The 19,737-nt window shown below is 39.4% G+C and overlaps 1 protein-coding gene and 1 pseudogene across 2 annotated transcripts; both read right to left on the reverse strand.

Moving 5' to 3' along the window:
- Positions 1-2,772: 2,772 nt before the first annotated feature.
- On the reverse strand, positions 2,773-9,231 carry LOC144632392 (uncharacterized; annotated as a pseudogene). The gene is made up of 2 exons (XR_013566893.1): positions 9,151-9,231; positions 2,773-6,856 (listed from the first exon to the last, which is right to left on the reverse strand). The product of XR_013566893.1 is annotated as an uncharacterized LOC144632392 (transcript).
- A 4,043-nt stretch (positions 9,232-13,274) lies between these two features.
- Positions 13,275-19,503, reverse strand: LOC144632460 (uncharacterized). The gene is made up of 3 exons (XM_078491119.1): positions 19,352-19,503; positions 15,748-16,113; positions 13,275-14,334 (listed from the first exon to the last, which is right to left on the reverse strand). Exons 1-3 carry the CDS (start codon positions 19,443-19,445, stop codon positions 13,709-13,711), a joined length of 1,086 nt encoding a protein of 361 aa, XP_078347245.1. The 5' UTR covers positions 19,446-19,503; the 3' UTR covers positions 13,275-13,708.
- Positions 19,504-19,737: the final 234 nt, after the last annotated feature.

The following is a 19,737-nucleotide window of genomic DNA, read 5'->3' on the forward strand; positions in this document are numbered from 1 at the left end:
GATACACTCCACACTTTCCCTGTTTATATTTCAAGAACTATTTTCAGTTTTCAGTGTACTGTAATTTCTTTCTCACACCAATATGGTAATTGCTGTGCAGTGGGTGTAGCACACCTATCATTGCAAAACTGTGGAAAATGGAAGGTCAGAAATGTTTCACCAGCTTGCTTTGCACTCTAAATTTTGTCAATTATTCCATGCAGCTTCTGTGATTCAGCGCTATTATCAGACTTCACGATGGTACCTAATAATTCTTTGAGCGCTTAATTTTCGGCCAGTCAGATAAAATAAGCCTGTCTCAATGCGCCCCAAAACGAGCCTGTTCGCGTTTTGCAGAGTGGAAGTGATAACAAAAAATGAATATCTTCCCTGACTCGACGAAAACAGGTTCAAATGGCTCCTTATCTTGCCGCTAATTTTCGGAAATTCTGTTTCCGTCGCGAATCTAACGGTTTCTGTTTGCCTCAGATTGTTGCGTTGAACGCAGTGTCTGACTTTGCAGACTGCAGATTGCAAACTGCAGACTAAAAGTTTATACCTTGGTACCATTACCATTATTGAGTGCTAATCGTAAACAGGTTGACCGGTGTACTACTCAGGCTAACCGGAGTGGAAGTCTGCAGTCTGCATTTGTCAGACGGCCGTTTAACGAGGCATTGTGCACCGGCCATTCCTGGCTTATTTTATCCCATACGTGTTTCTTGTTGTACATTTTGTTTAGCTCGCTTTTTATCGTTTCTTTACCCCACAGCTGAAAAGATCAAAAGTATTTGGACTCTTCGTACCACAACTTGTCCACCATTTTGTTTAATTACGCACTGTAACTCCTTGAAACAAACTCCAGGAGATTATTTAGAGTAACTGTAATCCAATCCTAATCAAGGACTAGTGTGAACCCTATCCAGTTATAAGTTGATTACAATTGAATCATAATTGACTTCTAATAAGAAAACGGATTAGTTTTTAAGCGCGCATTGAAACAAGGCGGAACATGCAAAACTTCTTGCACATGTGAGAGAAACTTTCACTTAAGGCCAAACTGGTGCTCGCCCAGTAAAGAACGGACAATACAGACTATGGTAAGAGAACGACTGAACATTTGGGCAGACTTAAAAATTACCCGATCGAATGGAAACTAAAAGAAAATTGCAATTAAATTGGGCGGAAAGAAACACCCATTGTAGTACCTTAGTTCCAATTAGTTTTTTTTTCTTAATTGGTTATATTGTAATCTGTTGGTTACAATAAAACAAGATCAATACTGGTTGGTTTAATGCGATTTTTTTTTCACTACCGAACTGATTTGAATCGCTATTGTCGTAGGGAACTTGAGGCAAAGAAGAGAGATCTTTTATCTGGGATCAGCAGACATTTTATTCTTCACCTCTAAACTGTACAGTTACAGGCGACAAAGTGACTCTCGTGCACTAAAACTGATGCTTAAAGTCACACACATTGTGTCCACGCTTTAGCTGTGATTGATTAGTACATTTATAAAATAATAAACAGAAGAACTTAGACACGGGGGCGTCTCTGTACTCAAAGCCGCGCTTTGAATTCAGAGCGAAAACCAAGAAAATAAAAGCCTATAGGGCTCAGCTAAAAGTAACTTCAAAACTGTAGGTTTTAATACCAATCACTGCAGTGGCTGGCTGGACAGAATGCGTCAGACTGAAACGAACGTGATCCAATAGTTTAGCAAAATTAAAAGAAAAATCTATGTTATTAGAGTGAGTAGTATTTTCGCTAAACTAGGTTAACCTTACGTACTTTAAATGATCCACTGTTCGTCTACAAGCTAGTCGGCCAACGTTCTTATATAAAGCTTTTTAAGCGGGCTCATTAAAGCTACTTATCTTCACACAAACATTTTCTTTCAACTAACAAGCTTCAAGTCTATCATATAAACTGACCAGACACTGCCAGAAAAGTTAACTAACTCGCCTAAGTTTCAATATAGGTTTTTTCAGTGGAAAGCAAATCCGTTGCCGACTGAACGGAATGTGTATCAAAAAACAATCTACTATCGTTCGCGGGAACTTAATTTCGCGAAAATGGCACGTGCATATTTCGCGGGACTTAATTTTCGAGATTTGGCCAAAAAATACGCAATTTAGCATAAAAAAAATACAATAGAAAACGTTTGAAATAAATTTTCGCGGGTCTTAAATTTCGCGATTTTTTTGAAAATCGCGAAAATTAAGTCCCGCGAAAATAAGTAACAATAAGGTACGTGAGCAAATTCGATTGCCAAATGAAGGTGGATTTGTTGTTCAAACAACAAACCTAAAAAAAACATTCAATGGTATTCAACACTATTCTTAAATGTAGGCATATCTTAATTATATTACACAGGTATTGTTTTGGTATCGTTAAGTTATGATCGCCACCTTTGTTTTCCAAAGAAGCAGAGGCGGCGGAGCGTTTTGGAACCCGGGTCTAAGACTGTCCCAAAAATTATCGGCAGGTTTGCATATTTGGAGCAACTTTTTTCCGTTCTAGCAACTTTTTGTTTTCTAAGCAGTTTCTAGACCGAAGATTTCCGAAGATTCTACGATTGTTGTTCGAAGGCCATACGAACGTTTCCGATCGTGTTTCAAACAATTCCAAAGATAAACGAAGTTTCCCGAAGACTTTCAAGGGAGTGGCGATGATGATTGAACTCACTGACGAGACAGAATATCGTGACAAACCAATTTTACGCTCGGCACCAAAACGGGGGGGGGGGGGGTAAGCCCTCCAAAGTTTCGTTTGGGGGGCTACAGCCCCTCGCTGCCCTTCCCCCCTGCTCCGCCACCTATAAGAAGCACAACAACATGGCGGTTACATACTAAATACTGCAAAGTCTTAAAATCATTTACGAAACAACTCGGTAATGAAACATGCTTAAGCTACAATCTAAATAAAACGTTTAGCACTCTGCTATTTTTACCAGTTAGTTTTCGTATGTTATTAATGCAAGCAAACAATCATTGTAACACTAATTGATTAAAACAACAAAAAGACTATCTTAACTTTGCTTTTGAAGCTCATTATCATTCTTGTCTGATGATAAGAAAGTAAGTGAGGGAAAGCGAGAATAAAGATGGATACTTAAAATCAACGCCTACTTCTTCAAATCAAGTTGGATTTCATTTCTTTGTTGTTACAAGACGGAAATGTTCTCATTTACGTAACTTTATGACAGTTTTGAGTAAAATATTATGTTTCTTAGGTCAGGTTACGGTGTTTAACACCTCTGAATTCCACGGGCCTGGAGGGACCTTGGAGATCGTAGAGTGAGTGCATTTTATCGCGATTCTGACGAAGTGGTACAGAGCACGGATGACTTGAGATAAAGCAGCAAACACCACAAGGATGCAAGCAACAGCTGGCAGCAGGCCAAGCACAACAATCTCGATCCACTGCAAAACACGGACAAAGCTTTGATTGGGTCCAGTAGGCTCTAGTCCCTCGGAGATATAGGTAACTTCAGCTAAACTGAATGTACAAATGGCAACCAAGCTAAACAGGGAAAGGGTTTCGCAGAGGTTGGCTTTGCGGTTGCGAAATGGCCTCGACATCAGATGATGCAGCAGAATCAGAACACATACACAATCCAGGCAGACGAACCGCGTCATGAAGTTGGTAGAAAAAGTATGAATGGTCAGCAAGATAAACCTTCGACCAGTCAATACGCTTTCCCAGTACAACGTTCCATGCTCGCCATTGGAGGAAGGACGGAAAGGATCGTGGAGAACCTTCTTGATTTCTTCCGAATCTTGGGAATTTCCACCAAACGGTTCGAATTGGTTTCCATTCAGTCTCTTCTTACAATATCGAAACAGCCAGATAAGAAGAAGAGGCAGAGGGAATGCACATGATATCAAGAATTCCTTGGCTGACACTTTGTCTTTGGAAAGCATTAGTGATCCCCAGAAAAGCACCAGCACGAGGGGAATGACGAACACCACTATGAAGACAATGAACAGGTACTGCCACCACTGCCAACATTGAATGTTGCCATCCACAAACAGGCGCCACTCCTGCCCAATAGGCACACAGTGCATGAGCTTTAGGGTTGTATCTGCAAGTGTTTCGTATCCAAGTAGCAATGTTTCCAAAGCAACAGCCAGGTACAATGCCAATGATGGGGTTGTGATGTGACATGACTTACTTATGCTTCGATGAATGCCGTAGATGACACCAATGAAAAGCAATGTTGCAAGAAACTTTAAGCACATGAATAGTTCTTTGGTGACAGCAGTGAGGCCAGGAAATGGACAGCCAATACTACCGTCCATAGTTTTAACCTGGAAATTAAAAAGCGCAATGACGGGTGGAATGAAAGGAACCATGTGAAGAGCGTTTTCGGGGGACTTTACCATCACCAGCTCGGCAACTTGATAGAAGTAGAAGACGATCTTCAGATACCCGGCATCGTGTTTATCACTGTTGTCTTCGTTTGGTGACGCCGCTGTTTGACTACTTTCGGGTGTCTTCCTAAACCACAGACTCTGTCGATATAACAATGAGAAGATGGGAGGCTTAAAGATGACGTAAAGTGCAAATACCATAACATAGATGATGCTCGCCATCCAGAACCAGTGGTTGTTGCATTTCTCTTTCTTTCTGCAGGACGTGGAATACAGGGCCTCACTGTATCCACGTGAACACTGGCCACACAGTACGCCTGACCTGTTACCATGACAACCATTTTTGTATGTATTATTGACAGGATGGGTTGTAGTTTGGCAGTACTCTAGTGGACAAGGAATAAATTGCAGACTTGGCGGTCTTGGTAAAACTTTGAAACCCCAAAAATTCTCTTTGGCTACAATGTCTCCATTTTCACACGTCGCTCCGTATGGACATTTCAAGCACTCGGTTCCCTTATTAATATTTAAACCACTGGTCGACCCTCTCTGCAGAGTATAGAAACCATCGGGACACTCTTCACAGAATAATTTGATGTAATTAACGTTTATCCAACATGTGTCACTATCTTCGACAAATTCAAAGCCATCGTTTTTTGCCATTTTCTCGAGATTGATTTGCTTTCCAGTGGGACATCGAAAGGAGGAAGAGGTGTCGACTTCTATGGAACTGCTCTTTGTAGTTGCAAAGATTGGGTAGAATTTCCTGTTGTCGTTAGCTACAAAAGTCGAATTTGTGATTATTAAAGGACCAGCGCTCTCAGATTGTAGGAAAGAGCTATAGCCTGAAATATTGGAACGCCTCGTTGTACTTGTTTGCAGAAAGGTACTATCTACGATGTTGAGACTTCCGTAGCCAGTTTTCATGTACACGTGACCTGCTAGAGTTACTCCCTCGTTGTTTTTAAAAGTACAGTTCCTCAGCGTAACATTACCATTCAGCAAATTCAAAGCTCCAGATACACCGGTGTTACCTTCAAATATAGTATCTTCAAATATCACGGGAAGACGAAATTTCTTGTTCCATATGAATTCGCTACGTTTGTCGCCTTCTCTTTGGTGCAGACATTTAGGCGGGTCGTCGTTCTGAAATTCTACTTGTACAGTTGCCCGTTCATCTAATCGATACACAAACTGGTGGTTGTTAAGAAACCTGCAGTTTTTTACCGAGATCAGCCCATAGACAAGCTTGTCTGCACCAACAGACAATGCACAGTCATGTAATCCTTGAAATGTAACGTTTTCAAGTCTTAGCTGTGCTTCAAACCCAAACCTCGAATTGAAAGGTTCGTACATTTTCATGTTATTTTCTACAAAAAACCTGATTGCATCACCATTACCTCGTGTTTCGGGACCTCCTAGGAAAAGGCTGTTTTTAACAACAAGTGTTTGGTCGCTCGCTGAACAATAGTGCCTATCTCCCAGGCACGTGGTTGTTGCCATTCTTATGCCAACCCTGTTGTTCACTAGAATGCATCGATCTAGGAAAACCTTTATACCGACTACCTTTTGTACCAACTTTGGAGTACCGCCGGCTTGAATGGCATATGAAAATGTGGAATCAATGGTCACCTCTGTCAATCGTAAATCAATTCCACCTTGAACATAAATGGAGTTTTCGTTGTTTATAAACGATGTATTTAGTATTGACACATATCCAGTGCTATAGATTTCATGAATTGAAACTACTAGTGCAAAGCTGTTGTCTTCGTGGCCAAGCTGCCGGAAAACGGAATCGGTGATATAAGTATATGTACGGATCCTCTTGTTCAACAGCGTTCTTGACAAGACATAAACAGCGCCTGTTGAATTTCTAGATCCCGAGATACGTTAAACCGTCCTGTTTTGCCCTCGAAAAAGGCACCGCGAGATCGTCAGATTAAAAAACTCGTTAAATAAGTAGACTACTATAGATTTTGCATTGAACAAGAATTCACTGTCGGTGACCGCGAGCGTCGACTTTTGACAGGCAAGTGCAGATGAATTTTCCTGTCGTATGCCAACACCATACGGGCAGTTCATAAACCTGCATTTGGTTATGACGACATCAAAGGCGCACACGTTGTGAAAGATGACTCTAGTGTTGCTAAATACAAGGTTTGAGAGAGTAACCTTAAGAAGATCACCTGTAGCATGACTGCCGAAGATTAGATCATTGGGATTTTTGCAGGAAATGTGGGCGTCCGTGAATTGTCCTTGTATTGTGATGCTTTTGCGTATTACTAACCGTTCAACAGCACCATGACCATCGTCCAGTGTTAAACAGCCGTATGGATGTGACTCGCTGTTCCTTCCGTCGAGGCAAATCTTGCCGCCATCGCGAACTAGCCGTAGTGCATGTGGTAAAGTCTGGCATGGCATAACAGAAGGACCACAATAAGGTGAATCTTCGCCGGTAAGGTGGGAAACAAACAAACAGCCATTCGCTTCTTTGGCAGCACCTGAGGAAAATCAAAACGGTCTGCATGAAAACTTTTTAATATGCAAGATACTTGCATAGTTTAAGACAACGTACATTTACTGGCAGACAGTTTTGCCATAAAAAATTAAGTGATACAGTCGGAACCCCGGTGTGCGGACACCTGACATCTTATTTTTTATGTTGTTGTCCCTATGGTGTTCAAGTGAACGGGATAAGTACATTGGAGGTAAAAAACGAACAAATCGAAGCGAGTGCTACGCAGAAACTGACAGACAGCCCATAAATACTTTAGCAGTTATTTCTAATTATAATCCTAATGTGTGATTATAGCTCCTCTTATTACCTTAATTTTGAATTTTAGAAAGCAACTACTAATACTCACTTGAAGATTAAACTTTTGCTTATCGACTCATGAATGAGGAATTTTATGATGTTGACAACAACACGAAGCGTGTGGAGGCATTCTACACCTTAAAATTACGTTTTCCATTCCAAAAACTGAAGGAGACCTCTCTATTCAGCTTGTTTTAGTTGTAAACTAAAAAAAAGATACTGAAATCTAAGCAAAACATTCTGATAACAACGTGACAACTTCACGGCTATGTCTCGATCCAATACGGCGGCCGATACGAGAAGACCATGCTACTCGATTAGAGCCAGTTCCTCATATCCCATGGTAACGAAACTCGGTATGTACAATGTAGATGATGCTGGAACCTAGTTTATCGCAAAAAATTACGCCAATTTTGACTTTTCAGCCAATCAAAGGCAAAGAATTTAATTCAATTAATGGATTAGCTGTTGACAGCTTTGGATTGCAGATGCCTACTTCTTGTGAGAATCATTACTTAATGTATAAAAGGGTCGTACAAGCCCGGCACACATGTTGAACCTGTTTTTAGAAACTTTGCACGGTGCAACAAATTGATATCACGAACAATTTCGTATTATGCAGCGCAGTACGTGATCAAAACAATAACAAAAGTACGTTTTTAACACAACCAATGTCGGTCTTATGCAAGAGGGAATTTCCCGTACATTTTCTCACTTGCTGTTTTCGCTTAAATGCCTAATTACTTAATTAATTAGTCAATTAACCCTGGAAAACCTGGAAAGTCCTGGAATTTTATTGTGGACTTTCCGGGTCTGGAAAAGTCTTGGAGAAAGACTACCGGTCCTGGAAAGTTCTGGAAATCTGTTAAACTCAAGTAACAACTGAATTTCCACAACAAACATTATAAGAAATGTACAGAAATTAAGGAGAAATAATATTGAAATCTTGGGAGTGAAAAAGGTTAATGTTAGTTTTGGGGTCCTGGGAAAATCAATCTGAGTCCTTGAAAAGTCCTGAAAAATTGTTTGTGAAAAAGGGTACGAACTCTAGATCTGTAACTACAAATGTTCAAAAACTCTCTCCCCGTCCACTGTCCTCTCTCGGAATGTTCTGCAAGTTCTTGATAATAATAATTCTACAGAATTTTTGTAACAAAAACCTTTTCTAATAAGCCACTTATTGCCCGTACGAATACGTTACAGAGATTTGTTATGAGTCAGCGTCTCTCGTTTTAGCTTAGCAGGCACTAGTTTCAGGTCGCTGAAATGTGTGGTTTACTCAGGCGATTTGAAATAAGAAATTTCCTTATGGCGTGAAGCTCTACTCGCTCTACTCATACTAATAAACGATCATAACGCTTCCAATATCTGTTTCCCACCGTTGGAATACGCGTTTTTACGTTCATTGTTTACTGTCGTTCATGTTGAATTCGTTAGATATCTAATTATTGATGACGTCACAAACAGAAACTGAAAACGAAAGTGATATTATTTGAAAACAACTTTTAGCAAAAGATTAAATTAACGATGAAAGTGAAACATAAGCAAAAGTGATAACATTTCTTAGCAACTTTTAGCAAAGGATACAAATTAATGATGAAATGTTTGCGGGGTGTTGGCAAACTCAAGTTGGTGTGCGTGAACAACACAACAACTGTTGGCAAACTGTTGGCAACAAATACAGACAAGTTCTATTTGCCAACATGTTTGCCAACTGTTGCTGTGTTGTTCACGCACACCAACTTGAGTTTGCCAAATCAAGTTTGCCAACTTTCGCTTGTACTGTCGTGTGAAGGCCGTTTAACCTTCGTTTAAATGTATAACATCGAGAGCGGAATGAAAATGATTGCAGAAAAATATGCCTTGCATGCTTAGTGCTGCGGACCACATGCGGAAGTTCAATTAATTTAGATACTCTGTAACATGGCCACATTAAAACAAAGTAGGCAAGTGAAAAACAAGAGCAATTCTAATACTCACCACTTGGAAATACTAAAAGGGCCAAAGCAGCTACAAGGAATATCAAACGATTCATTTCCGACTCTTTTAGGGGTTGTCGAAACGTACGTCTCAAGACATCGCTGAAGTATGACCAATTAACGTTCGCTTGCTAGTAATAAAGTTGTTATTTTATGCATGATCAGTCAATATCTACGCCTGATTGATTTAGCCTTTACAAGTTGCCATTGCCCAACTGTGCTAAGAGCTATTTTTGAAACAATTATACGTCTGTAGATTATAAGTAATAATTAGGGAACTGAAAGGTCTAAAACTGTCTGAGACGGGTTCGGGTACAGAGGTGGCCTAACCGGGTGCCAAAACAAAAGTTTTGGGAGCTTAGCCCACCTCCATCCCACAGCATGCACCAAAAATAATATCACCAGCGTAGCAAAGAAATCAGTTTGGCAAAATATTCAGTCTAGTTATCTTTTCACAAATCGCTTCATCAGGATCGCGCCTGGCGGAATAGTATGTTGCAGGGAATTTTTTGAAGAGCTCCGACCTGTGCTCGAGAAGCCAATCAACTGCTGGATTTTTCCACAGAACTGGGCTCCTGATAGAAGCAGTGAAGCATTTTCCGTCTGACGACTCAAAAACTACCTACAAGAAGCACCATGAAGCAGAATCGTATGAACGACTGCCTACTTATGCATTGTCACAAAAAGATTACGGACACACGGGACACTTAATGCTAGTGCAATTTGAGAACTCTCAAAACACGAGACATGAGCACCTTTTAATCATGAATTGTACGGGAAGGTCAAAACAAGTTATGAGCATATTTCCGTAATGTGAATCATGACCATTCGGAACAGTAAACTAAGTCCTCAGCTCGTCTTCAGAATACTTCGAGTAAACTTCAGAAACCTTCCTAAGTTTTCCGGGCAAACATTGGAAAATCTTCGGAAGACTTTGATTCAGCTCCAAACAAATTCGTCGGATCAACTTCGCAATCCTTCGGGCCCGCTTCGAAAATCTTCGGAAGACGTCGGGTCAACTTCGGAAATCTTTGTAAGACTTCAAGTTAACTTCAGAAATTAGTGGTTACTTTCCTGAGTTTTAATCAATTTTGCAAATAGAAGAGCCAAAATATTAAGCGAAAGAATTGACTGTATAGCAGTAAGGAATGCACTTAAAAATATTAACACTGAGATTAACAGCTGTAGTGTCAACTATCCCTAGTTAATGTATAAGAGTCGTGCAATCCCCCATTGCGCCCCTTTTTCAGAAACTTTGCGCACGGTGCAACGATTTAATATCACGAACAATTTCGTATTATGCAGCGCAGTACGTGATCGAAAAAATAAGAAAAGTATGCCCTAAACAAACCAGTTTCGGTCAGTAGTCCTATGCAAAGGGAATTTCCCGTACATTTTTTCCACTTGCTGTTTTCGCTTTCACTCCAAGAGCAACTGAATGAACTTATGTACCCAGAGAAAACAAACAGGAAAAGGTCGTTGGTAACAGGAACGAGTATGTTCAGTTGCTCATCTCTTTGCATTTACTTCGTGAGCGTTTGTTTAGAGAGATAGTTACTGTTTTTAGCAACACAGCTTAAATAACACGCTGCAGCGTGCACAGCATAATTATGTAATTGACTAATCTGGTTAATTAAATGCCTATCACGTTTCCACTCTCTTAAACTGAATTTATGAATTAAAAATGTTCAAAACGTCTCTACTCGCAGAAGACAACAATCAGACATAACTACTTCATACTGATTAATGATCACAATGCCTCCATTATCTGTTTCTACCACTAGAATACGCGTTTTTACGATTTTTACTGTCGTTTGTGTTATTAAGACTTCGTTACATGTCTAGTTATTGATGACGTCACGAAGAGAAACTGAAAACGATAATGATATCATTAGAGAACAATTTTTAACAAAAGATATAAATTAACGATGAAAGAAGGTGCTGGAATATTTTCTCGGAGATGTTTTCTTGAGGAGGATGCCTTCTTAAACTCAAAATTCACATTCAAAGCTCTTAATTACGAAAATGGTCTTAACTTCCGCTTTAATTAAATGGCTCTTGAGAGCGTCATTGGATCAGAAACGCGAGATGTCAGCCAATGAAAGTAACCTTCGTTTTGATGTATAGCATCGAGAGCAGAATGAAAATAATTGCAGAAAAATAGAAGACATTTGTTGAGCCTTGCATGCTCAGTGCTGCGGACCAAACGCAGAAGTTCAATTAGATATTCAGTAACGTGGCCACTTAAAAACAAAGCGAGCAAATGTAAAAACAAGGGCAATTCAAAAACTTACCACATGACAATACGCAAAGTGCCAAAACAGCTACAAAGAACATCAAATAATTCTTGATCATTTTCGACTTGTTTGGCAAGCTGTCGAAACACGCGTCTCAAAGCATCGCCTTAGGCCCGATTCAGACGCCGTACTTTTCATGAGCCGAACTCAATTCGAATTTGGACCGACCCAAATTGACAAAAGCACGCCTCTTGATTCAGACGCCGTACTTTTTGGCCGTTCCGAGGCCGTTCCTAATACAGTTCCAATAAAACCAGTCAAAATACATTATACTAATTTATGAATTAGGATCGGCACATGAAAAGTACGGCGTCGGAATCAAAGACGTTCCAAAGGCGTTCCACAGGCGAAATTCTCGGCCAAGCCAGGCGGGAAGAACGGGTGAGCCGTTCCAAATTGAAATAGCCGTTCTAATTTGATTCAGACGCCGATCTTTTCATGTACTTAATTCAAGGAATTAGGTTCGGCTCATGAAAAGATCGGCGTCTGAACCGGGCCTTAGTGTGAGCAATTAACGCTCGCTTGCTAGTTTTTTATGCATGATCAGTCAAAAACTACGCATAAATGATTTAATCTATACAAGTTGCCATCGCCCAATTGTGTTGAAAGTTATTTTGGAAAAGTAATTATTTCTTTGCTATTTATAGTAATTAAGAAACTTAAAGGTCTGAAACTGTCTGAGACGGGTTCGGGTACAGAGGCAGCGGAGCAGGGAGGATCGGAGGGGGAGGGGGGTTGTAGCCGGCGGACCCCCCATTTTTTTTTGGCGGGGGGGGGGGGGGGTCTAGGCGTCGACTCAGTTCAGTCCAGGAGGTTTCAAAATTTAGCAGGCGCTGGTTTAACCGCTAAGCGCACAAACATAAACGATGAATCTCTGGAGAGTGAAGCTCTACTTGAAGAACGGATTTTTCTTAAATTTTCAAACAAAAAATTTCAAAATTTTCAAACAAAGATCTCAGCCATCATACTCAGATTTCTGTTTACTGTTTCTTAATCTAGAAATTTTTACTACTGCGTGTTTAAACGACTGCGCTGATTGTCTAGTTGCTTATGACGTCGCAAACGGAAACTGCAACCAATGCAAAACAATTGAAACCAGAAACGATATTAATTTAATAGCACTTTTTAGCAGAACATATAAGTTAACGATGAAATGTTTAGAGCAAAAATGGCCGCAATTGTTTCGCAGGTTTTTATTTTGATTACGATGTTTAAACTCAACAGTCTCACTTAAATTACGGTTGCTACTTGAAAGTGTCATTTGATGAAAAAGCGACGGGGAGATTTCAGCAATTAAAAGCAATTTTGGTTTAGATGTATAATGTGTTGTGTAGAATGGACATAATTGAGCTGGGGAGTAGAAGCTAACAGAAGAGATTTGCTGACTGAGAACTTTACATTGACCCTTGCATGCTTAGTGCTGCCGGCCACACGTGGAAGTATGGCCACGTGAAAACAAAGTAAGTAAGTAAACAGGCAGTTGTAAACAGTTAAGTAAACAGGCAGTTGCAGCTGTAGTACTCACCACTTTCACAACCGAGCGCAGGGCCAGTTGTAGGAAAGCCAATCAAAAGGTAATGAAACTCATCATCATTGCCACAAGGTCATATTTTCCTGTTTCACGTACTAATTAAGGACCCAGTTAAGTGGTCCCTCCTTTCAATCACCATCTGAAATGAAGTGCGGCTCCAAACGTCCTCCGAACACCACTCCTCCACCCCCCCCCCCCCCCCCCTAAACCACCAGGCCATGAACAATATATTGTGACCAGTATCTTACCTTACCGGCAAGGTCTAACATGCCTAAAAGACGCTGACCGCTTTCTGGGTAATATTCTATTCTCATGCGAATAGAGCATTTAATTAAGCTCTCTTTATTCGTTTACAATTTCTCATTGTACATTAATTGACTAAAGGCTGCATCCTACTACTGTGAGCCTAATAATTGTTTTCTGACAGATTGTTAACCAAAGAAAGATTTTTTTATATTTTTTACGGTCCTCGATACAGACATTATATATCAGTTATGTATCAGATAATGACAATCAATGGCTACACTAGCAAGCAGTCAACAACATTCTTCTGACTGAATGTTGCCTAAACATTTTTTCCGTTAAATTACTCACAATTTTCTTATTTATTTTTTTCATTCATTGATTAATTTATTTATTCTTAGATATTTTATTTCATTTTTAATCTACATAGTGTTTGTTCACTACCGGCTGGCTATTGATATGGTAGTGTTGGTTGTTTCAATTATTTCTTAGATTTTGATGCTATTTTGCAAGCAATTTTTATTCCCAGGAAACAGGTCAACGGTTGGTCCACCGATTTTACGGCCAACAGCTGTAACGTCGGCAAGAATAATACCTTGGAGGTCAATTAATCGAATTTGCCGTAAATTTGGAATTTGTTCATTGTTTCCAATTGCTGCAAAACTGGCTGCATCACCATTTACAAGGACACAACAACCAGCGGTCCACATTGAATTAGGAATATGAATATCACCTGGGTCAGCAGGTTTATTTAGCAGTGTCTTAATGTTTGGATCCTTCTTTACCTGCGGAGGGTCAGTTCCCGGTTCAACCTGAGCGAATGAAGTACCAGTTAAAAGAAACAAAGTTCCACCATCCTTGATGCATTTTTCTGATGCATACTGTCGTATATTGTTTTCCAAGACGTTCCACGGACCACTGTTAAAACCTATAACTTGTGGCACGGCGTTTGTGTATGTGTAAGTGGAAAAATATCCCTCCGGGGTACTCGAAAGAGTTGCTGCTGGGACCAAGTGACCTCTATTATATTTAGGGCCTAACACATTATAACTCTTGTCAACCATTTTATATGCTTGTTTGCTGTACTTGATTTGACTTCCTTGTCTCTCGATACCTTTAGATATTTAAAAAACGAGGGCGTATTTAGAAAGTTATTTCAAAGCAAGTATTATATATTTACGTACACCCCCCTCCGCACCTCACTAGTGACTCGCACCTCCGGCGCGAGCTTCTTCCCCCCCCCCCCCCCCGACCCCCCAGACACTGACAAAAAATATGTCAGCCCCACATTTGAAATTACGTTCCACCGTCCCTGCTATAGCATGTAAGTAAAGTATCTCATTTACTGTTTTATGTTTCATCCCCATCATCGGAAGGAAACTAATGGTAGGAAAACTCGTTGAGTCACGTATTCTCAACAGAGTGATGATTCGATTCGTACTCAACTGGAAGAGTTTTAACTAGCACTAGCGATCACTCGATTTATTTTCACATATTTCACATATCAATGAGAGGAAAATAAGCAGCATAAGTTGTTCTGGTTGTGCGAATGCTGCTTTTGCTTAGGGTATTGCCTGATGACGCCAGTGGCTGGAAGAGATGTGTAGGTCTCAGGACGATTTTGTACACAATTCAGGTTAGCTTCACAACCAATTTAACGAATTTCATTATTATTCGGTCATTTTGATGGCTAGTTTCATAGACAGTTTGCATAAATGGCGTTTGCATTTGAACAACAATACTTAGGGTTATACATCCTAGGCCTCACATTCACGTAAAAAATCCTTTGTCAAAAACATCCACACGAGGCTAAGGATGTTCAAAGTAATCATATTCAAATTTGGGCATCATTTATGCAAAGCGTCTATTTCCATCGATCGCATTTGAAAAACCTTTAAACCCAGCCATAGATTAAAAAAATAGACTTGTTGTACAGTGTCTCAAGTTTCATGCCAATTGAACACCAGTGTTATAAGAACGACGGATTAACCTACGGTCGACGCCTCAGAACAAACAGCCGAACGCAAGTATTATAACAAACCAAGCCAAAAATAATACGATTTTTGAATTCAGAACACGATGGCTGACTTCGCCAGAGAAAATTACAGAATTTCACTATCCGCCGAAAAATGGACGGTTGGTTTATTACATCGACTGCCTTTTAGACACAAAAAAGGTCAGTAGCCGTTGTGTTAACTTATCTTTGGTAACATATTTCAAATCAGTTTGATTTCTATTGTTATTGTTTCAAATTCATCATCAAAATCTGATACAAAAAGACCAATACAAGTTATAAGAATAACTTCACCGTCCGCGCACGGTCAGTGTGATACTTAAAACATTAACCTATTAACATTAACGGATTTAAATAAAGAGAAAAGTAAATAACCTGGGCGCTCCGCTTTTAGGCTTGGCTAAATCTATTTAATAATTATTCGTACTTTGAGTGGGTTTTAGCACATGAATATTAAAGGACGCTTTAACTGAGGGGGGAATTAACCGTTTTATTTACATTAAAGTAAGTTACCTGGGGTTTGGCACCAATCATTGCGCTCTTCGTCTTGCATTTTCTGGAAATTTATGTTTTCCTTTGACAATTTATAGGCCGAAAACACCGCAATTCCGTAACGTTCATCGAACATCGTGGCGTAGTAGGTCTGCTGTGGATCTTGTTGATTCGGTTTCGGTGGTTGACAGATGTATCTTACGGTCCGCAAATTAGCGGCGCGAGTACGCAAACCTACTGGTGCTTCATCGCCAACAAAAAATTGTGTGTAGCATTCCCGGTAAGGATCATTTAAAACGTACACTGCACATCTACGGATCCCTTTGACATCTTGATCGCAGTTTTCTTTCGTGTTGTTCTTGTTGTTGAGTGTACTACCATTGTTACCTTGTTGACATATAAAATGCAAAATAATCACTTTAGGCCAACTTTTAGGATTTTAATTTATTTAGATTAAAGGAAATATGGACTCAATTACAAACTGCAATCGTATCAATGTCAAAATTTTTGTTGTTGATCGGTCATCTGAGTTCTTTTTTACACATTTGGAGCGCGTTCATGTCACATGCACGCGCTCCAACATTAAAGCTCTCCAATTTGAACTTTACTCGTGCGTCAATCACGTGCAGCTTAAACAAGGAGCGATCCTATTATCAGTATAATGGAGGCTGAACTGTTCAGCCTGCCAATCACCATCCTCGGAGACCCATTAGAAAACGAGATAAGTTTGGATCACGCCACACCAAAAGCCTGTTGATTTCAGTTCTCAACCAATGAAAACGTCTCATTGCCAATCCTTGGAGACCCAGGGGCAGTTAGTGGGGCGAAACGAAGGAATAAACCGGGCAGAAATCGTAGCCCTTCTGAAACTTTCAAGAGGGCTACGATTTCTGCCCGGTTTATTCCTTCGTTTCGCCCCACTAACTGCCCCTGGGTCTCCAAGGATTGGCAATGAGACGTTTTCATTGGTTGAGAACTGAAATCAACAGGCTTTTGGTGTGGCGTGATCCAAACTTATCTCGTTTTCTAAACCCTTAAGCTTCTAAAAAAAGTTCATTTTTTGTCTATTTTTATCGCGTGTAATAATAATACATTGGTATATGGAACTTTCTATCACCGGAGACTCATTCAATCTCTATATTATGATAGCTTATTAGATTAGCTGTCTGTCAACACGCGCCAGTCTGTCAACAGTCAAATAAATTTTGGAATGCTCATCGTCACATCTCATCGTTCATATAAAGGCAGGAGGACACAAAACGGGTTTTAAAACGAAGCTGTTCCACAGAAAACCTGTTCTTCATGCACTTCCCAGCTCGCTGAGAAAACGCACGATTTCTAACGAACGAGTCATCAGATTTTCATGAAATTTTACATGTTATACTTTATAAAGCAAGAAAACTGCTGATTACAAAAAAAGCCATCCAGATGGGTTCAATGTTTTTTCTCAGCCAGCCGGAAAGTGCATGAAGAACAGCTTTTCTGTGGAACAGCTTCGTTTTGTCCTCCTGTAAAGGCTTATCATTTTTACCTTGTGACATCCCATGTGCTATTTGCACTACGCCCTCTGATTCCTCTTTTAGGAATGAAAGAAATTAATTGAAAGGCTGTAGTATAGATATAAGCTGTCGACAAGTTTCTCGTAAGCCCGAAGTACACGCAAGCATTTAACTGCGTGTCGTCAGTAATGGCAAAATCAGTAGCAAAAGTATAACGGGCTGTATGGGAATTATACGGATGTATTCAAGGACATATACGAAATCTCTTACGCCAAACAATTCAACGAGCCTCTGACCTACTTACAATCTTGAACTTACTTTTTATACATTCTTAATTCTATTCATTAAAAAGAATAGACTTTTCAAGGACATAAAAATTAATTTTCAAGCACTTGATTGTATTGCTTATATGACGGAAAGTAGAAATTGTTAAAATTGTCGAAACAACGCGGCCACCATGTGTAGTTAAAGGCGTTTAAACAACCCGGAGCAGGTTAAACTCTGTTCAGCTTCAATTAATGGACAAGAGATATCTATTTAGTAGTAATAAGGGTGGAATTTCTAAGGTGCCTTTGAGAAAGCGTATTTTCTTTCAATTTTCTACTTATAACAATCTTAATTTTAATCTAGTTAGCCATCACAAACGAAATTAACACATAAAATATAACAAAGCCAGCCGAATAAATTAAGTTCGACATATATACTTGTCTATTTTTCTTATTTTCGAGAAGTTTCAAGGAGAGTTTCTCAATCTTCCCGTTTTAAACAAGATTATCTTATCACACAGGCTGTCTATTTGTTCGAGGACGGTTCATTCTTCAGACATTCAAAATATGGTCTATTTATCAAGGTAATATACTTTATAAAGCAAGAAAACTGCTGATTACAAAAAAAGCCATCCAGATGGGTTCAATGTTTTTTCTCAGCCAGCCGGAAAGTGCATGAAGAACAGCTTTTCTGTGGAACAGCTTCGTTTTGTCCTCCTGTAAAGGCTTATCATTTTTACCTTGTGACATCCCATGTGCTATTTGCACTACGCCCTCTGATTCCTCTTTTAGGAATGAAAGAAATTAATTGAAAGGCTGTAGTATAGATATAAGCTGTCGACAAGTTTCTCGTAAGCCCGAAGTACACGCAAGCATTTAACTGCGTGTCGTCAGTAATGGCAAAATCAGTAGCAAAAGTATAACGGGCTGTATGGGAATTATACGGATGTATTCAAGGACATATACGAAATCTCTTACGCCAAACAATTCAACGAGCCTCTGACCTACTTACAATCTTGAACTTACTTTTTATACATTCTTAATTCTATTCATTAAAAAGAATAGACTTTTCAAGGACATAAAAATTAATTTTCAAGCACTTGATTGTATTGCTTATATGACGGAAAGTAGAAATTGTTAAAATTGTCGAAAGGGGCAACGCGGCCACCATGTGTAGTTAAAGGCGTTTAAACAACCCGGAGCAGGTTAAACTCTGTTCAGCTTCAATTAATGGACAAGAGATATCTATTTAGTAGTAATAAGGGTGGAATTTCTAAGGTGCCTTTGAGAAAGCGTATTTTCTTTCAATTTTCTACTTATAACAATCTTAATTTTAATCTAGTTAGCCATCACAAACGAAATTAACACATAAAATATAACAAAGCCAGCCGAATAAATTAAGTTCGACATATATACTTGTCTATTTTTCTTATTTTCGAGAAGTTTCAAGGAGAGTTTCTCAATCTTCCCGTTTTAAACAAGATTATCTTATCACACAGGCTGTCTATTTGTTCGAGGACGGTTCATTCTTCAGACATTCAAAATATGGTCTATTTATCAAGGTAATGTCTTACACTTCTGTCAAATTCTGCGTTATACATGAGTATGGCAAACGTCGTTCCTTAGAACTGATTCAAACCTTAACTTTAATAATCCAACTGCGATATATAAAAATTAGATTTAAGCATGACAACATGGCAATTGAAAATAACATAAAGTTTGAACAAAAGTTGTTAAAACGCAACAATGTATTAGGATTGTCGGTATCTAGATACAGCTTTTCCTTTGGCAATGTAGGTAAATTCCTTATTATGTGCTGGTAGGTTATTGTATCATACAAGATAAGTTTCTGTTTCTTACCATTCTTGTTTTCACGTCTTTCAGTCACAGCACTAGTCGCCATGAGTACAATAATAAGCAGAGAGAGCAAAACCTTCACATCGAACATTTCCATCTCAAATTCGAGGAAGTGCCGAATAAAGCTGTGCCAACACAGAATTCAAGGAGAGGCAAGCCTGCAACTCACAGCCAAAAGGCACGGTAGGGCAAATTTTCCTTGTTAAAATTACCTTATGCCTAGAAATGTTTCGAGAATTTCGACGATTGAATAGATTGTCCAATTACGTGTTAGGATTATGTCATCGTTTAATTTCAACCGGAGTACTTCACTGTTCAAAAATTCAAAATATTCCCTCTAGTGTGGAATTGACTTGATCAGAAATGATAAATGTTTATGACATCCTTCA

The sequence above is a fragment of the Oculina patagonica genome, chromosome 12 (genome assembly GCF_052425735.1).
Source record: "Oculina patagonica isolate OP01 chromosome 12, crgOcupat, whole genome shotgun sequence".
Classification (NCBI taxonomy): domain Eukaryota; kingdom Metazoa; phylum Cnidaria; class Anthozoa; order Scleractinia; family Oculinidae; genus Oculina; species Oculina patagonica.

Excerpts from the sequence above, each read along its gene's own strand:
- LOC144632460 (XM_078491119.1), bottom strand. The coding sequence starts at position 19,445 with ATGGAAATGTTCGATGTGAAGGTTTTGCTCTCTCTGCTTATTATTGTA. Across the intron at positions 16,114-19,351 it reads AAGACGTGAAAACAAGAATG|GTAACAATGGTAGTACACTC; the intron begins GTAAGAAACAGA and ends TATGTCAACAAG. Across the intron at positions 14,335-15,747 it reads TGATTGGTGCCAAACCCCAG|GTATCGAGAGACAAGGAAGT; the intron begins GTAACTTACTTT and ends AAATATCTAAAG.